The sequence below is a fragment of the Rhincodon typus genome, chromosome 6, assembly GCF_021869965.1.
Source record: "Rhincodon typus isolate 14 chromosome 6, sRhiTyp1.1, whole genome shotgun sequence".
Lineage (NCBI taxonomy): Eukaryota > Metazoa > Chordata > Chondrichthyes > Orectolobiformes > Rhincodontidae > Rhincodon > Rhincodon typus.
Genome location: NC_063337.1, coordinates 62,847,407 through 62,863,870, shown reverse-complemented (window position 1 = coordinate 62,863,870; position 16,464 = coordinate 62,847,407). Strand labels below are relative to the sequence as shown.

General features: G+C 39.8%; 1 protein-coding gene across 1 annotated transcript in view; it reads left to right on the top strand.

The window, feature by feature from the left end:
* The window catches only part of mre11a (MRE11 homolog A, double strand break repair nuclease), a 90,481-nt gene that overhangs the window by 20,005 nt on the left and 54,012 nt on the right, over positions 1 to 16,464 (top strand). Inside the window, exons 6-10 of the mRNA XM_048598396.1 lie at positions 4,787 to 4,928; positions 7,517 to 7,631; positions 8,237 to 8,422; positions 9,754 to 9,925; positions 11,437 to 11,526. Of these exons, the coding sequence (XP_048454353.1) occupies positions 4,787 to 4,928; positions 7,517 to 7,631; positions 8,237 to 8,422; positions 9,754 to 9,925; positions 11,437 to 11,526 (705 nt within the window). The remainder of the gene's footprint in view (positions 1 to 4,786; positions 4,929 to 7,516; positions 7,632 to 8,236; positions 8,423 to 9,753; positions 9,926 to 11,436; positions 11,527 to 16,464) is intronic.

The following is a 16,464-nucleotide window of genomic DNA, read 5'->3' as shown; positions in this document are numbered from 1 at the left end:
CCCCAGGGAGAACAACGTGTTTTTTTTCAGTCTCCTTATAGCCTACTATGAGAGACCTTGTTGAAAGCCTTACTAAAATCCACGTAGACAACATCGACTGCTCTACCCTTGTCCATCGCCTTCGTCACCTCCTCAAAAAATTCAATCGAGTTAGTAAGACATGACCTGCCCCACACAAGGCCAAGCTGACTGTCCCTAATTAGGCCATGCTTTTCCAAATGCACATAAATCCTATCCCTAAGAAGTCTCTCCAGTAGCTTCCAAACCACCAATGTGAGACTCATCGGTCTATATTTTCCTGGGTTATCCCTGTTTCCTTTCTTGAACAGACCTACATGCCAGTCCTCCAGGACCTCTCATGTGGCTAGCGAGGATACAAAGATCTTGGTCAAGGCCCCACCAATCTCCTGTCTTGTCTCCCTCAGTAACCTGGGGTAGAAACCATCGGGCCCTGGGGACCTATCTACCTTAATGCTTTTCAAGAGACCCAACACTACTTTTTTCTTGACCCCAAAATGCCCTAGCATATTAGCATGCTCCACACTAATTTCACTATCTTCCATATCCTTCTGCTGAGTGTGTACCAACGCAATGTACCCATTTAGGATTTCTCCCACATCCTCTGGCCCCAAGCACAGGTTCCCTCCTTTGTCCTTGATTGGTCCTACTTTCTCCCTTGTTATCCTCTTTTTTTTTAATGTATGTATAGAATGCCCTGAGATTCTCTTTAACCTTTCTTAGTCATAGAGTCATACAGCGCGGAAACAGACCTTTGGTCCACCTGGTCCATGCCGACCATAACCCCAAACTAAACTAGTCTCACCTGCCTGCTCCTGGCCCATATCCCTCCAAACCTTTCCTATTCACGTAACAATCCAAATGTCTTTTAAACTTTGTAATTGTACCCGCATTCACCACTTCATCGGGAAGTTCATTCCACACATGAACCACGCTTTTTGTAAGAAAAATTTGCCTCTCGTGTCTCATGTTTACATTACTCTACTCTCACCTTTAAAATGTGCCCACTAGTCTTGAAATCCCCCATCCTAGGGAAAAGACAACTACAATTAACTCTATACCTCTCAATATTTTATAAACTTCTATAAGGTCGCCTCTCAACCTCCTATGCTCCAGTGGAAAAAGTACCAGCCTATCTAGTCTTTCTTTATAACTCAAACTTTCCATACCCAGCAACATCCTGGTTAATCTCTTCTGAATCCTCTCCAGCTTGATAATATCCTTCCTATACCTGGACGACCAGAATTGGACACAGTATTCCAGAAGTAGCCTCACCAATGTCCTGTATAACTTCAACATGACTTTGCCACTCCTATACTCAAAGGATTGAGCAATGAAGGCAAGCATGCCAAACACCTTTTAACCACCCTATCTCTATGTGACACAAACTTCAAAGCATTATTTACCTGCACCCATAGGTCCCTCTGTTCTCCAACGCTGCCCAAGGCCCTGCCATTAATTGCTGTCCTAATTCTGCTTCAGTTCTTTCCTGCTTTCTTTATATTCCACATAGGCCCAGCTTCAAAAACTTTATGTATGCTTCTTTTTCCCTTTTGAATAAATTCATAACCTCCCTCGTTATCCAGTGTTACCGGACTCAAAATGTTTACTTTGATTCTCTCCACGTATGCTGCCAGACTTGGTGATTTTCTCCTAAAATTTTTGCTTTAGTTGCAGATTTGCAACAAAAGAACAAATTAAAAAGTACAGTACAGGAACAGGCCCTTTGGCCCTCCAAGCCTGTGCTGACCATCATGCCCTAATTAATCTAAAAACAAACCTGCCTTTTTTTTTGATCCATATCGCTCTATTCCTTTCCTATTCATGTACCCATCTAGGTGCCTCTTAAATGTCCTCAATGTGCCCACTTCCACCACCTCTTCTGGTAGTGCATTCCAGGCTGCTACCACTCTGCATGAAAAACTTCCATCACATATCTCCCTTAAACTTTTTCCCTTTGACCTTGAACCTGTGCCCCCTGTAATTGAAACTTCAATGCTGGGAAAAAGCCTCTGACTATCCACCCTATCTATGCCTCTCATAATTTTGTAGACCTCTATCAGGTCTCCTCTCAGCCACCATCTTTCCACTGAAAACAATCCTAGTCTTTTTAAACTTCCTTTATAGTCAATGGCCTGGAGACCAGGAAACATCCTGGTGAACCTTCTCTGTACTCTCTCCAAAGCTTCCACATCCTTCTGCTAGTGTGGTGATCAAAACTGCACACAGTACTCCAAATGCGGCCTGATAGGGGTTTTATATAGCTGCAACATGTTTTACCAATCTTGTACTCCACGCCCTGGGTGATGAAGGCAAGTATGCCAAATGCCGCCTTAATCACCTTGGCTACCTGTATTGCCACTTTCAGAGAACTGTGGACCTGCATGCCCAGATCCCTCTGAATGTTAGTGTTCCTAAGGGTTCTGCCATTTACAACATAATTCACACCTAAATTTGATCCTCCAAAATGCATTGCCTCATATTTGTCTGGATTAAACTCCATCTGCCATTTCTGTATCCAAGTTGCCAATCTATCTATATCCTGTTGTATACTTTTCACAATCCTGGGCACTATCAGCAACTTGACCAATCTTTGTGTTATTAGCAAACTTGCTTATCTGACCGCCCACGTTTTCCTCCAGTCCATTTTATATATACTACAAGCAACAAAGGACCTAAGACTGACCCCTGTGGAACACCACTAGTTACCGGTCTCCATTCTGAAAAACATCCTTCACCACTACCCTCTGTCTTCTATGACCAAGCCAGTTTTCTATCCATCTAGCCAGGTCACCCTGAATCCCTTGAGATTTTAATTTTTGTACCAACCTGCCATGTGGGACTTTATCAAAAGTCCGTATAAACTACAACAACAGCCCTTCCCTCTTCAATTATCCTGGTTAGTTCTTCAAAAAATTCAATCAGATGGTGAGACATGACCTTTCCTGAACAAAACCATGCTGCCTGTCACTTAGTAGATAATTTTCCTCCAAATGCGCATATATCTTATCCCTCAGTATCTTCTCCAAGAGCTTCCCCACCATGGACGTCAAGCTCACCGGCCTATAGTTTCCTGGATTATCCCTGGATCCTTTCTTCAACAAGGGAACAAAATTCGCTAATCTCTAGTCCTCTGGAACTTCACCTGTGGTCAATGCAGATGTGAAGATATCTGCCAGTGCCCCAGCTATTTCCTTCCTTGCCTCTCTGAGAAACCTGTGATAGATTCCATCTGGTCCTGGGGACTTGTCTATCTTAATGCAATTTAGGATTCCCAAAACCTGTTCTTTCAATATGTTGACATTCTAAAGAGTATTCACACACTCATCCCTGACCTCAACATTAGTCATGTCCTTCTTCTTGGTGAAAACTGATACAAAGTACTCATTCAGGATCTCCCCCACTTCCTGTGGCTCTGTGTATAACTTCCCTCCTTCATCCTTGAGTGGGGGTATTGTTTCCCTTGTTACCCTCTTTCTCCTAACATATGCATAAAAAGCCTTGGGATTCCCGTTGACCCTGTTTGCTAAAGACATTTCGTGGCCCCTTTTTGCCTTCCTAATTGCGCATTTAAGTTCCTTCCTAATTTATTTGTACTTCTTCAGGGCTTCAGCAATTTGTAGCCGCCTAGACTTGTCGTATGCTTCCCTTTCTCATTTGACTAACCTTACAGTTTCCCTTGTCATCCAACGTGTGGAGTTCTTTGTTTTCATTGAATCCCTATACTGCAGAAGGAAGCCATTCAGCCAATCATGCACCAACCCTCTAAAGAGCATGCCACCAAGACTCCGCCCTCCATCCTATCCCCATAACTCTGGATTTGCCATGGCTAATCCACTAGCCTGCACGTCCCTGGATACTATGGGGCAATTAATTTAGTATGGCCAGTCAACTAAACCTGCATATCTTTGGACTGTGGGAGGTATCCAGAGCAACAGCAGAAACCCAAACAGCCACAGGAGATTGTGCATACTTCACAGTTGGATGTCATGTTGTGACTGTACAGGACATTGGTGAGACTATTTTTGGAATGCTGCGTACAATTCTGGTTGCCCTTCTGTGGGAAGGATGTTATTAAACTAGAGAGGGTGCAGAAAAGTTGTTGCTGGGAATGGAGGGTTTGAGCTATAGGGAGAGGCTGAATAGGCTGGGATGTTTAATCCTGGAGCACTGGAGACTGAGGGGTGACCTTTATAGAGGTTTATAAAATCATGAGGAGCATGGATCGGCTTATTAGCCAAGATCTTTTCCTAGGGTGGATGATGCCAAAACTAGATAAGTTTAAAGTGAGAGGAGTAAGACTTTAAAAAGGACCTGAAGGGTAACTTTTTCACACAGGGTGGTGTGTGTCTGGATCGAGCTTCCAGAGGTAGTAGTGGAGGCAAGTACAATTACAGCATTTAAAAGGCATCTGGATGGGCATATGAATAGGAAGGGTTTAGAGGGATGTGGTCAAAATGCTGGCAAATGGGACAAGTCATATTGTGATGTCTGGTCAGCGTGGATGAGTTGGACCAAAGGGTCTGTTTCTGTGCCGTATGACTATGACTCTAAGCTTGGAATCGAACCTGGGTCCCTGGCACTGTGAAGCAGCAGTGCTCATTATTATGCTGTCCATTATTTACCTAACTACATTTACCTGGTATGTAAAAGAAGCATACAAATAAAAAAAATGGAGAAAGTCATTAGGCCCTTATATTCTGCCTTTAAGAACTTGATTCAGTATATATTACATTTTAATTCTACTGGACATCTTCATTTCTTTTAGGCAGATGCCCTTTGTGCCTTGGATCTTTTGAGCTGTGCTGGATTAGTAAATCATTTTGGTCGGTCCATGTCTGTGGAGAAGACTGACATTAGCCCTGTTCTGATGCAGAAAGGAAATACTAAGCTGGCGCTCTATGGGTTGGGTGAGATTCTTGAGTTTGGTATAAATACTTTGTTTGCTCATGTCTACCGAAAGAGCATGCATTTTTATGGCTTCTTTTTGTGTTTTCTGCAATACCAAAATTTTGAAGTGTTGTACCTTGTTACATAAATGCAGCAGAGAATTTCTCATAAATAGTAAATTAATGATGTATAAATCTTTGTAATTATGTTTATTGAGATGAGCAGTGCCTCATACCAGCAGGTGAACTTTCTCATTGCAAAGAAGACGTTCAGGAGAGATTATAGGAAGAACTTCTACACAAAAAGGGTGGTTAATGTTTGAAATACTCTTCCACAAATGGCTTTGGATGCGGATTAGTTGTTAATTTTAAATCTGAGATAGATAAATGTTTGTTAAGCCAAGGTATTAAAGGATATGGGCCAAAGGCAGGTACATGGAGTTAGGCCACAGATCAGCCGTGATCTCATTGGATCTCAAAAGACTGAATGACCGATTCCTGTTCTTATGGTGCAAAACATACCTTTTTGGCCAAGCTTTTGTTCACCTGACCTAAAAGCTCATTATGCTTCATTTCAGAGGGATCTGTGTGTCCTCGTGCATGAATTGCAGAAAGCTAGTATGTAGGTGCAGGAGGTAACAAGGAGGGCAAAGAGAATTTTGGCAGTTTTTCTAAAGGAATGTAGCATAAAACAAGAAGAGTGTTGTGGAAATTATACAAGGTTTTAGTGAGACCACGTCTGGAGCACTGTGTACAGTTATGGTCCCTTACTTAAGGAAGGGTGTAATTGCATTGAGGGCAGTTCAGAGAAGGTTCACTGGATTAATTCCCAAGATAAAAGGCTTATCTTGTGAGGAGAGATTGGGCAGTTTACGCTTGGAGGGATATGGGCCAGGAGCAGGCAGATGGGATGAGTTTAGTTTGGGATTATGTTCAACATGGACTGATGGCTCTATTTCCATGTTCTATGACTCTACAACTCTATACTCGTTAGAGTTTAGAAGAATGAGAGGAGATGTAATTGGGGTAAATAAGATGCTAAAGGGGATTGACGAAATAGGCGTAGAGAGAATGTTTCCTCTTGTGGGGCAATCTAGAACAAGAGGTCACAGTTTTAGGCTAAGTGATGACAGATTTATAATAGAGATGAGGGAGAATTGCTTCTCTCAAAGAATTGTGAATCTGGAATTCACTACACTCTAGTACAGTGGATGTCAGGACATCAAATAAGTTTAAGGAGGAGATAGACAGGTTTTTAGTTAGTAATGGGTTGAAGGGTTATGGAGAGTGGGCAAGAAAGTGGAATTGAGACTGAGATGAGATCAGCCATGATCGTATTGAATGACGGAGCAGGCTCCAGGGGCTGAATTGATGACTGCTGCTCCTGGTTTTAATGTTCTTATGTGTTTTAACGTCATATTTTGTTCTATAATGCTCCTGTGAAGCATCATGAGATGGTTCTTTTCATTTAAAGTGCTATATGAAGAGAAGTTGTTATTGCTATCCATATGACAAAACAAAGGAGCTGTTTAGTTGACACCACACAATGTGAAAGCAACCAGGTGTTTGTCATAAAGACAGAACTCTGCCCCGTGCCCAATACCCAGTCCTGCAGCTCAAACTAACCCCAGGAACAGGGAGGTAAAATATGGGTCATCTTGTGAATTTTAAAACCCTTTTTCGTCTGCATCACAAGATTGGTTAACAGGTAAATCCAGCAGGGAACCAACTGCATTCATTTTCAAGTGGAAATGTGTGAGCAAGAGAGATTGTGATTACATTGCAGTGAATGTGGATGTGGAATGATTACAGGGAAATTGCAAGAACTGTGCAAGTAAGCCACAGATCCCCACTTCCCACACCCTCACCCAACCCAGCTGCATACACAGTTCAAAAGCAGGGTCCAAAAAACACAGACGGAAAGTCTTGCATTCATTTGGCATGCTCCCAATCTCAGTCAATAAAGTACCTTTTTTTTATTGAAGTGTAGCCTCCTTGGTGCTGCAGGATAATCATTTTTGCTGCTTGCAGGAGGTGACCAGTTTCCTGAGCAGCCGTGCTGTACAACATTAGCAGAGGTACTGCAACAGGATGGAGGTAGGCCCCCTCCCCAATTCCTCAGTCACACTTAGTCCTCCCAACAGGAGATTGCACCTCTGGTCAGGTGGCTCTGCAGCGTGTTCCTGCTTCTGAGCAACCTTACCAGATGTGTGGTCAGACCAGCATAGACTATCCATCTGACGAGCAAGTGGCTAATTGGATTCTGTTTTGTCCTCACTTATGTTCAGGTTAGTGACATTGCTGGGATGTTCTGAACAGTGAATAAGGATCCCCATTAAGGCTACATCTCATCTGTACCCCAGTCTGTAATCTTAAAATTTAGCAGATGCTGACATCTAGACAAATTATGATTGTGGAAGGGGAAAATCAGCAAAATATTTCCAACAAACATGTTTAGTACAATTGTTTGAATTCAGTACAAGTAATGCTAATCATGCAGTATAGTTGCAGGATTTTAAGAATCGTGATTTAGAAAGTGATGTGTCTTATTTAACTTGAAATCCATTGGAATTTTGGTAAAATGCTGTGTGTGCTCTATGAATTCACAGGAGCCATCCCAGATGAGCGTCTCTACCGAATGTTTGTAAATAAGCAAGTTACTATGCTTAGGCCAAAGGAAGATGAAGATAGCTGGTTTAACATATTTGTTATTCATCAAAACAGGTAAAAAAAAACAAACAAATTAGTGATTTGGTGGAAAATAACATTACCAAGCAATTTTAATTGGAAGACTGGATGAGGGGAAAAAAGGAATTACATTGCTGCATCTGCAGAAATTTACAAATTCTGGTGCGATCTTTGAGTTTTTTTTTTTGATGCATTTTATTTATAATTGTATACTCCGAGAAGTCATCAGGTGTTTAAAAAAAATGTAATGCCAAATCTTTTGTAAGAGAAAGCAGGATGTAGATGCTGCTTTTATTATTGCTCTGTTGTGATGATATTTGGAATGTAAGTCACTGAACCATTAGAAATGCTGGAAGAAAACTCTCTGCAAGATAACTTTTTTAAAGAAACTTGCCATTAGTAAATTGTGCCATGATCTCTTTAAGAAATTGAGCTGTTGAGGAACTAATGAGATAGTCATTTCTCATTCAATCAGAAGAAAATTTAAAAATGCAAAAATGTTTACTTCAGTGTCAGTAGTTTCTGAAGAAGTGAATCAGAAGTTTTAGACTTGGTGTTGGGAATGTTTGCATTCAAAAATATCTTTTATAGTTGAATATGACATGGTTGAATGTTTATACAATTTGTTATTTCTTAAACAGGTACAAACATGGAGCTACCAATTACATTCCTGAGCAATTTTTGGATGATTTTTTGGACCTTGTCATTTGGGGACATGAACACGAATGTAAGATAGCTCCGACAAGAAATGAACAGCAGCTGTTCTATGTCTCACAGCCTGGAAGCACAGTTGTTACTTCTCTTTCTCCAGGAGAAGCTGTAAAGAAGTATATGCCTTTTTAAAGTCTACCTTGCTAATTTTGTTCTAACACAATTGTACAGTTAGTTGAGAGGCATTTCTTACTGTTAGCAACATATTTTTAAAAGTTTGATTTTGATGAACTGTCCGTGTACTCTTTTTGTCAAAGGCGGAGTTGTCGGCATCTAATCGGTGTTCTCATTATAGTCTTAATTAAGAAAGTTTAGGATAGACTCTCAGTTATGATGAAAGAATCATGATATAGGTCCAAACGAAGCTGGTATGATGTGGCTTGGGATTTTGGAGGTGATAATGCTCCTAAAACTTGACTTTACTCTTGTCCTACTAAATTAGTACTTTGACTTGAGATTCATCTATGCTAAGTTAGAAGTTTCTTTACACTTCATATGTAGCAAAGCAGATAATGTATTGAAATATATTGGATCACTTGCTATACAAAGTGATTTTTTTCAATTTCCTTTTAAGAAATTGTGAGAGCTATGATGTAGACAAGCTGCTATTTATTTAGTGGGTAGATAAAACAAAATTCCTCAGCAATAAAATCACAGTCTAGTAAACTGCTTGTGTGATACATGGACTAGAGGGTGGCACGGTGGTTCAGTGGTTAGCATTGCTGCTTCACAGCACCAGGGACTGGGGTTTGATTCCACCTCAGATGACTGTCTGTGTGGAGTTTGCACATTCTCCCTTTGTCTGCGTGGGTTTCCTCCGGATGCTCCGGTTTCCTCCAACAGTCCAAAGATGTGCAGGCTAGGTGGATTGGCCATGCTAAATTGCCCATAATGTTCAGGGATGTGTAGATTAGGTGGGTTGTAGGGGGATGGGTCTGGGTGGGATGCTCTGAGGGTCGGTGTGGACTTGTTGGGCCGAAGGGCCTGTGTCCACACTGTAGGGATTCTGTGATCTAAGTATCATTGAAAAAAATAAGAATTGCCCATAGTTTTCCTTCCTTGTCAATTTTCCATTTATCCCATTGATTTTTCTGGGTTTGCTGTTTGCTTGCAGTAACGAAATTGCACTCTGAAACATATTTTAAACTTTTTAAACACCTGATTGTCATCCAGAACTTTTTTAAAAAGTGCTGAAGTAGTACTGCTAGTACAGAGATTTGTGCAGTGGGTATATAAGTAATTTGGACATTGAGGTCATCTTACCAATCCTGTCAGATTTATGTGCTGAGTTAATGTATGCTCTCTAGCAGCATGGATTTTAAACATTCACTTCAATATCTCTGTTGAACTTCTTTAAAGCCTGCACATTTGAGTTACAATCAAGTGAGATCAATATGGATGACATTATTGCTGATATTTAAACTGTTTTATTCCTCTTGATTTATAGACATGTTGGGCTGTTACGAATTAAAGGAAAGAAAATGAACATGCGGAAGATTCCTTTGAAAACAATTCGCCAGTTCTCTATTGAAGATGTTATCCTTGCAGGTTGTCCTGATATATTTAACCCAGATCACCCCAAAGTCACACAGAAAATAGAGGCTTTCTGTGAAGAGAAGGTAAGTCAATAGAATACAATAAGTCATTTCTCAACCTAAGCCACACTGCAGAAGATGGTGCTGAGCTTAGTCTAAGAACTTTTCTCCCAAGATTGCATATTGGTGAGGGTGCCGTTTGGAATGCTTGCATCGTTCCTAATTTCCTGATGGTTTTAGCAGAAGCCTTTGGCTGGCTTACTGCCTATTTGGCAATGTACGATGCCTGCCATTGGACATCAGGAACTAGAACAAAACATGATTGAAATATTTCAATGAGCTGTGTTAACATGCATAGTAATTTTCTAATTTAGAAAATAGGAGCTGAAGGATTTGGAATTGATCTTTGATGTTTTCTTACTTATCGTACTTCTTTAGAGTGATTCCGTTCTTAATGTTTTTGAGTTGGTTCTGTCAAAAATCATTCATATTTAGTTAAGGATACTTTGTTTTTCTCTCAATTCCACATTCATTTGCAATAATAACATAATAATGTAATAATGTAATCATTTGTCTAAGTATCTTTGGAACCCTAAGTATTTAAGCATAATTAAGCTGAATTCTTTACTTTCATTGATTAAGTTACTGACTTTAATTTGTTTGTAGCTATTGCACTTGTAATGATTTAAGTTGGTTGATCAACTTCCCTGTAAACTGATTTTGTGAGTGAAATAATGACAGTCGTCCAACTATTCACATTGATCATAAAAAGAAGGAAATAAGAGTATGGGCAAAGTATCTTTTTAGGGCTATAACAATGTAAATTCACCTGGAAGCCAGCAGTTTTCTCTATAGAAGGAGCCCTGGCAGTGATGCACAAGATTTTCACATATTCTTATGTTCTAAGTATAAATAGATGGGCTTGATATTTGAATTGCCCGTTCAGTAATCTCTATTGTTATCTTGTTCAATCAAAGTAGCAAGAAGCCATAAATATTTTCATAAATGACAACAAACATACTATGGTAACAGTAATGCATGAAAATAGATTTTGGAACCACCTATAAGGCCACAACTAATGAACTGTAGGGCAGGGGTGAGTGCTAAAACAGCACATTAAGCAGTTTGCAATCCTAAATTGACCTGTATCAATACTTAAGAATGACAACAGATTCACTTCACAAAATGAACTTATTCATTTTGGACGCCATAAGCATGCATCTGTCTCCACCCTTCCAGAGAATGAATTTTTTTTCACAATTGACAACACAGTTCTGAATCTATCCCTGCACTTCTAGAAATGCTGTGCTGCTGTAGCTTGACAGCATTGCAGAAACTACTGTGAATTCTATATAACTTATTTACACTTATATCATCATGTTTGCACTATGGGTCATACAAGTATGGTCAATAATTGTGTACTTCTATTATGGTTTGTTTGAGAATGTTACAACGTACTTGAGTAGAATACATGGTAAATATCTACAGAATAGAGCGAATATTGAGACTGTTGCAATGAATAGAGACTCTGAACTAGTTTTTATTGAACAGTAGTTCTTTTCAACTAATTTTTGTTATCTCTAATTATCTTGTAGGTGGAAGGAATGTTGGATGTTGCTGAAAGAGAACGTATTGGAAATCCTCGTCAACCAGAAAAGCCTCTAATAAGATTGAGAGTCAGTGTTGTTTTTTAATGGCTTAGCCTTTTTTAAAAGTTGCAGGTAAAGTGCGTAAGCAGGAAAATGAAACTAAAGTTAATTTTGAAGAACTAAGATATTAAAAGTTATTTCTTTCATGGTAAAATATCAGGAATAGATATTATTTTGAGTTGTGTAACAAGTATATTCACAATTCTGTCTGAAGTACATTCAAATCCTCAAGGCTCCTACATAGGATAAGGGTTTGGGAGTGGTCGTGAATGGATCAGTTGAAGGTGTATAATCAATGCCATAAAGATTATCATTAAAGGGAACGGTAAAGCAAATCCATTATAGTATAAAATCGACTGCCAACTTAATATTGCCATTGTTCTATTATGGCTCAAGCCAATCTTAGCCTTTTTTTTAATGCACAGCAACTTGGTCAAACCACATTTCGAGTTCTGTTTTGACCTTCTTAAAGTTGGGAATATAGATGCCTTGGTAAAGGCTCAGTTGTGGGTTCACTAATTTTAGGCACTCTGACACTCGGACAAGAAATTTGGGCCTTTTAACTTGGGGATGCGGTGTAGCGGTACAGAAGTAATTACAGCACAGATGAGATCATTTAGCCAATTGAAAATGTGTTGGATTTCTTCCCTGAAAGAGAAATTTAGTTAGCCCCTCTACAGAGCCCTTTGGATTTGTTTTCAGTTACATTGCGAGTTCCCTTTTGAAAACTACAACTGAATCTGCCTCCAGCATCCTCAAGCAGTGCATTCTAGATATTAACCACATGCTATATAAAAATGACTTTCTCCATCTAGCCATTGTTGCTCTTGCTAACAGCTTTAAATCTGTGTCCTCTTGTTTTTGAATCTGCTGCCAACAGAAACACTTTTTTGCACTATCTACTTTGTCTAGACCCCTTGTGATTTTGAACACCTTATCAAATCATCTTTCAAATTTGTTAATTATAGCAATTCCTGCTTCTTCAGTCTATTGATGTAACTGAAGTCTTTGAATTCACTGGAAATTCACTTTTTTGCACGCTTTCCAAAGCTCTCTTATTCTCCATAAATCGCTGTACCCATTAGTCCAGTTGAGGCCAAACCACTTTGTTGCTTTTGTATGCTGTTTCTATATTTATAAAACCCAAGACCCTGTAAGCCTTTCTAGCAACTTTCTTCATTTGCACTGCCACCTTAAGACTTGTACACATGCATTCTGCACTCTCAATAGAATTTTACCTTTTATTTTCCATTACCTTTCCTTATTACTGCAATAAACATCTCTGCACCTCTCATTACTTTACATAAAATTTCATACGTCAAGTGTCTGCCTATTCCACAGTGTACTTTTTTTTTGTTGAAGTCTATCCTCTTCCACAGTTTGCAATACATCCAGAATTTTTGTCATATTTCGACTTTGGAATTATGCCCTATATTCCCATGTCTAAGCCATTGAGATATTTATAAAGAAAAATATTGTTCCTTGCAGCAGTTCCTCGAGAACACCACCTTTCTCCAATCAAAAACAGCCATTCACCCTGCTTCCAGTTTTTTCTTCCAGTACAGCTACAATATTGGTTTTGGTTGTTGGAGGACAGACATCTCAGCTTCAGGACATCTCTGCAGGAGTTCCTCAGGGTAGTGTCCTCGGCCCAACCATCTTCAGCTGTTTCATCAATGATTTTTTCCTCCATCAAAATGATTGTGAAAGTATACAACAGGATATAGATAGATAGATAGATTTGTGATTTGGGCACAGAAATGGCAGTTGGAGTTTAATCCAGACAAATGCATGGTGATGCATTTTGGAGGATCAAATTTAGGTGTGAATTATGTTGTAAATGGCAGAACCCTTAGGAACACTAACATTCAGATGGATCTGGGCATGCAGGTCCACAGTTCCCTGAAAGTGGCAACACCGGTAGCCAAGGTGATTAAGAAGTCATATGGCATGCTTGCCTTCATCACCCAGGGCGTGGAGTACAAGAGTTGGCAAAACATGTTGCAGCTGTATAAAACCCTTATTAGGCCACAGTGGCAGAGGATGTGGAAGCTTTGGAGAGAGTGCAGAGAAGGTTCACCAGGATGTTGCCTGGTCTCCAGGGCATTGACTATGAGGAAAGGTTAAAAAGACGAGGATTGTTTTCAGTGGAAAGATGGTGGCTGAGAGGAGACCTGATAGAGGTCTACAAAGTTATGAGAGGCGTAGATAGGGTGGATAGTCAGAGGTTTTTTCCCAGCGTTGAAGTTTCAATTACAAGGGGCACAGGTTCAAGGTCAGAGGGAGAAAGTTTAAGGGAGATGTGTGAGGCAAGTTTTTCACGCAGAGAGGGGTAGCAGCCTGGAACGCACTACCAGAAGAGGTGGTGGAAGTGGGCACATTGAAGACATTTAAGAGGCACCTAGATGGGTATGTGAATGGGGAGGTTTTAGAGGGATACGGATCAAAAAAAGGCAGGTTTGTTTTTAGATTAATTAGGGCATGATAGTCAGCACAGGCTTGGAGGGCCGAAAGGCTTGTTCCTGTGCTGTACTTTTTCATTTGTTCATTTTGTTCAAAAAGTCAGAAGTGGGGATGTTTGCCGATGACTGCACAATGTTCAGAACCATTCACAACTCCACAGATACTGAAGCTGTCCATGCTTAAATGCAACAAGATCCAGACAATACCAAGGCTTAGGCTAACAAGTGCCATACAAATGGCAGACAATGACCATCTCCAATAAGAGACATTCTAACCACTGCCTCTTGACATTCAGTAATGTTACCATCACTGAATTCCCCACAATCAATATCCTTTAGGTTGCCATTGACCAGAAACTCAACTGGACTCGCTATGTAAACACAGTGGCTACAAGAACAGGTCAGATGCTAGGAATACTGTGGCAAGTAACTCACCTCTTGACTCACCAAAGCCTGTCATTATCTACAAGACTCCACAGTTGCCTGGTTGGGTGCAGGTCCAACAACATTCAAGAAGCTTGACACCTTTCAGGACAAAGCAACCTGCTTGAGTGGCATCACATTCACAAGCATCCACTCCTTCCACCACTGACATTCAGTAGCAGCAGTGTGTGCTATCTACAAGGTGCACTGCAGAAGTTCACCAAAGATCTTTATACCGCACTTTTGAAACCCATGACCATTCCCGTCCAGAAGGACAAGGGCAGCAGATAAATGGATCAGCCTACAGCATATGGAGTGCAACAGTTCAAGAAAGCAGCTCATCACCACCTTCTCAGTGGTAACTAGTACAGGAGATAAATGCTGGCCAACTAGCAATGCCCATGTCCTACAAATGAATGAAAGAAAAGCCAGCTTTGTATGTACAGACACTGTCCCTTTTATTTGTGGGCTTTAATACTTCTGCAAGCCTGCTATATGACATTTTATCAAATTCCTTTTGAAAATCCAACATGTACTACATCAACCTTATGTTACTGCTCATATTATCTCAGTTTAATAAAAAGCTTACTCAAGTTTGTTAATCAAGATTTACTTCTAACAAAACTATACTTGTCCAAGTACAGTAAATCCTCTTTCGCAAAATCAAAATTCACGAAATCACATATCCGTGCCAAAAAATAAGTACCAACAAAAAATCAACATCTGCAGACAAAAATCGCGTATCCGTGATTTTTAACCTATTTTAGGTTAAACTGATTACACTGTTACATCCTTTTTTAAAAAGTGAAAGACGTAGTTGAGATACTGGATGGACTAAAAATTGCTGAAGAGGTGATATTGGAAAGCCTAGCTCTACTTAAAATAGATAAATCAAATTTTAAAAAGGATTTCATCTTGTGGAAGATGGCTTGTTCCTTCGTAATTTCTATCCTTGCTTCCCTTTGCATCCTTGGATACATCTTCTGGTGACTTATAAATTTTAGATATAGCCAGCTTCCCTAAAGTATGTTTTTGTTCATTTAGTATCTCAACTACTTCATTCACTTTGACTTCAGCATCTCGTTTGGTAAGCACAGATGCAACAGCATATTTAGTATCTCAGCTAAGCTCTCAGCTTCCATATGTAGATTTCCTTTTGGTTCCTACTTGTCCCCACTCCTCCGATTACTGCCCTTTTCCTATTTCTATGACTACAGACAACTTTTAGAGTCTTATTTTACTTTCATTCACTTATTGTGTTCTCTCCTAAGTCTGCCAGTTACTTCACTGAAGAGGTTTTTTTTCCAGCCTGGTTCTCACTTCTATTATAAGCCTAACATTTATCATGTCAGCTCTCTTTCTGCTTTTTCTGACTCTATCACTTTCCTCAGCAGGCTTAGTTTGTCTTCCTTTTTCACATTTGTGAGATTGTGCCTCAACTGTACCTGATCCATCAAGTCCTTAAAGGCAGTCCATTGTTCAGTTATGATTACGCTTGCTAACCGCACAATCCAGTTCACCTGGGACAGACCCATTCTCAACCCTCTGAAATTGGCCCTTCTCCAGTTAAGTGTTTTTAAACCCCTAGGTTGGATTTGTTTGATATCTTTTTAATCAAAGATGAAAGGATTATCTTGGTCCAGTTGTGCAGGCCATTTCAGCTATATGATTTAAGGAAGACTCAGACCATTAGTATGTGAAATCGCAGAACTAGATAATAGAAGATTCTGCATCACGAAGAGTCCTTTATATTAAGTAGTGAAAATGTGGATTGGATTTTTTTTTTCTAAATTGAAGATTTGTTTCAACCTAGATGGCTGTATGGAGGATGGACAGCAGTAGTTAATGGTGTGATAGCATTTTAGGATAGGGCAGGGATGATTGACTTAATGGTGCTTTATTTTTTGTAAATACATTAAGGAGATTAATCAAGTTAATTATTTCCATAACAGTGATTACATTTCAAATGTATTTAATTGCTGTAAAACTTAATGCAATGTCCTGTGATTGTGGAAAATGCAATCTAAACGCCTGGCAATCTAAACGCATGTCTTATTTTATAAGGCTTTAAACATGAAAATGAGTCAAA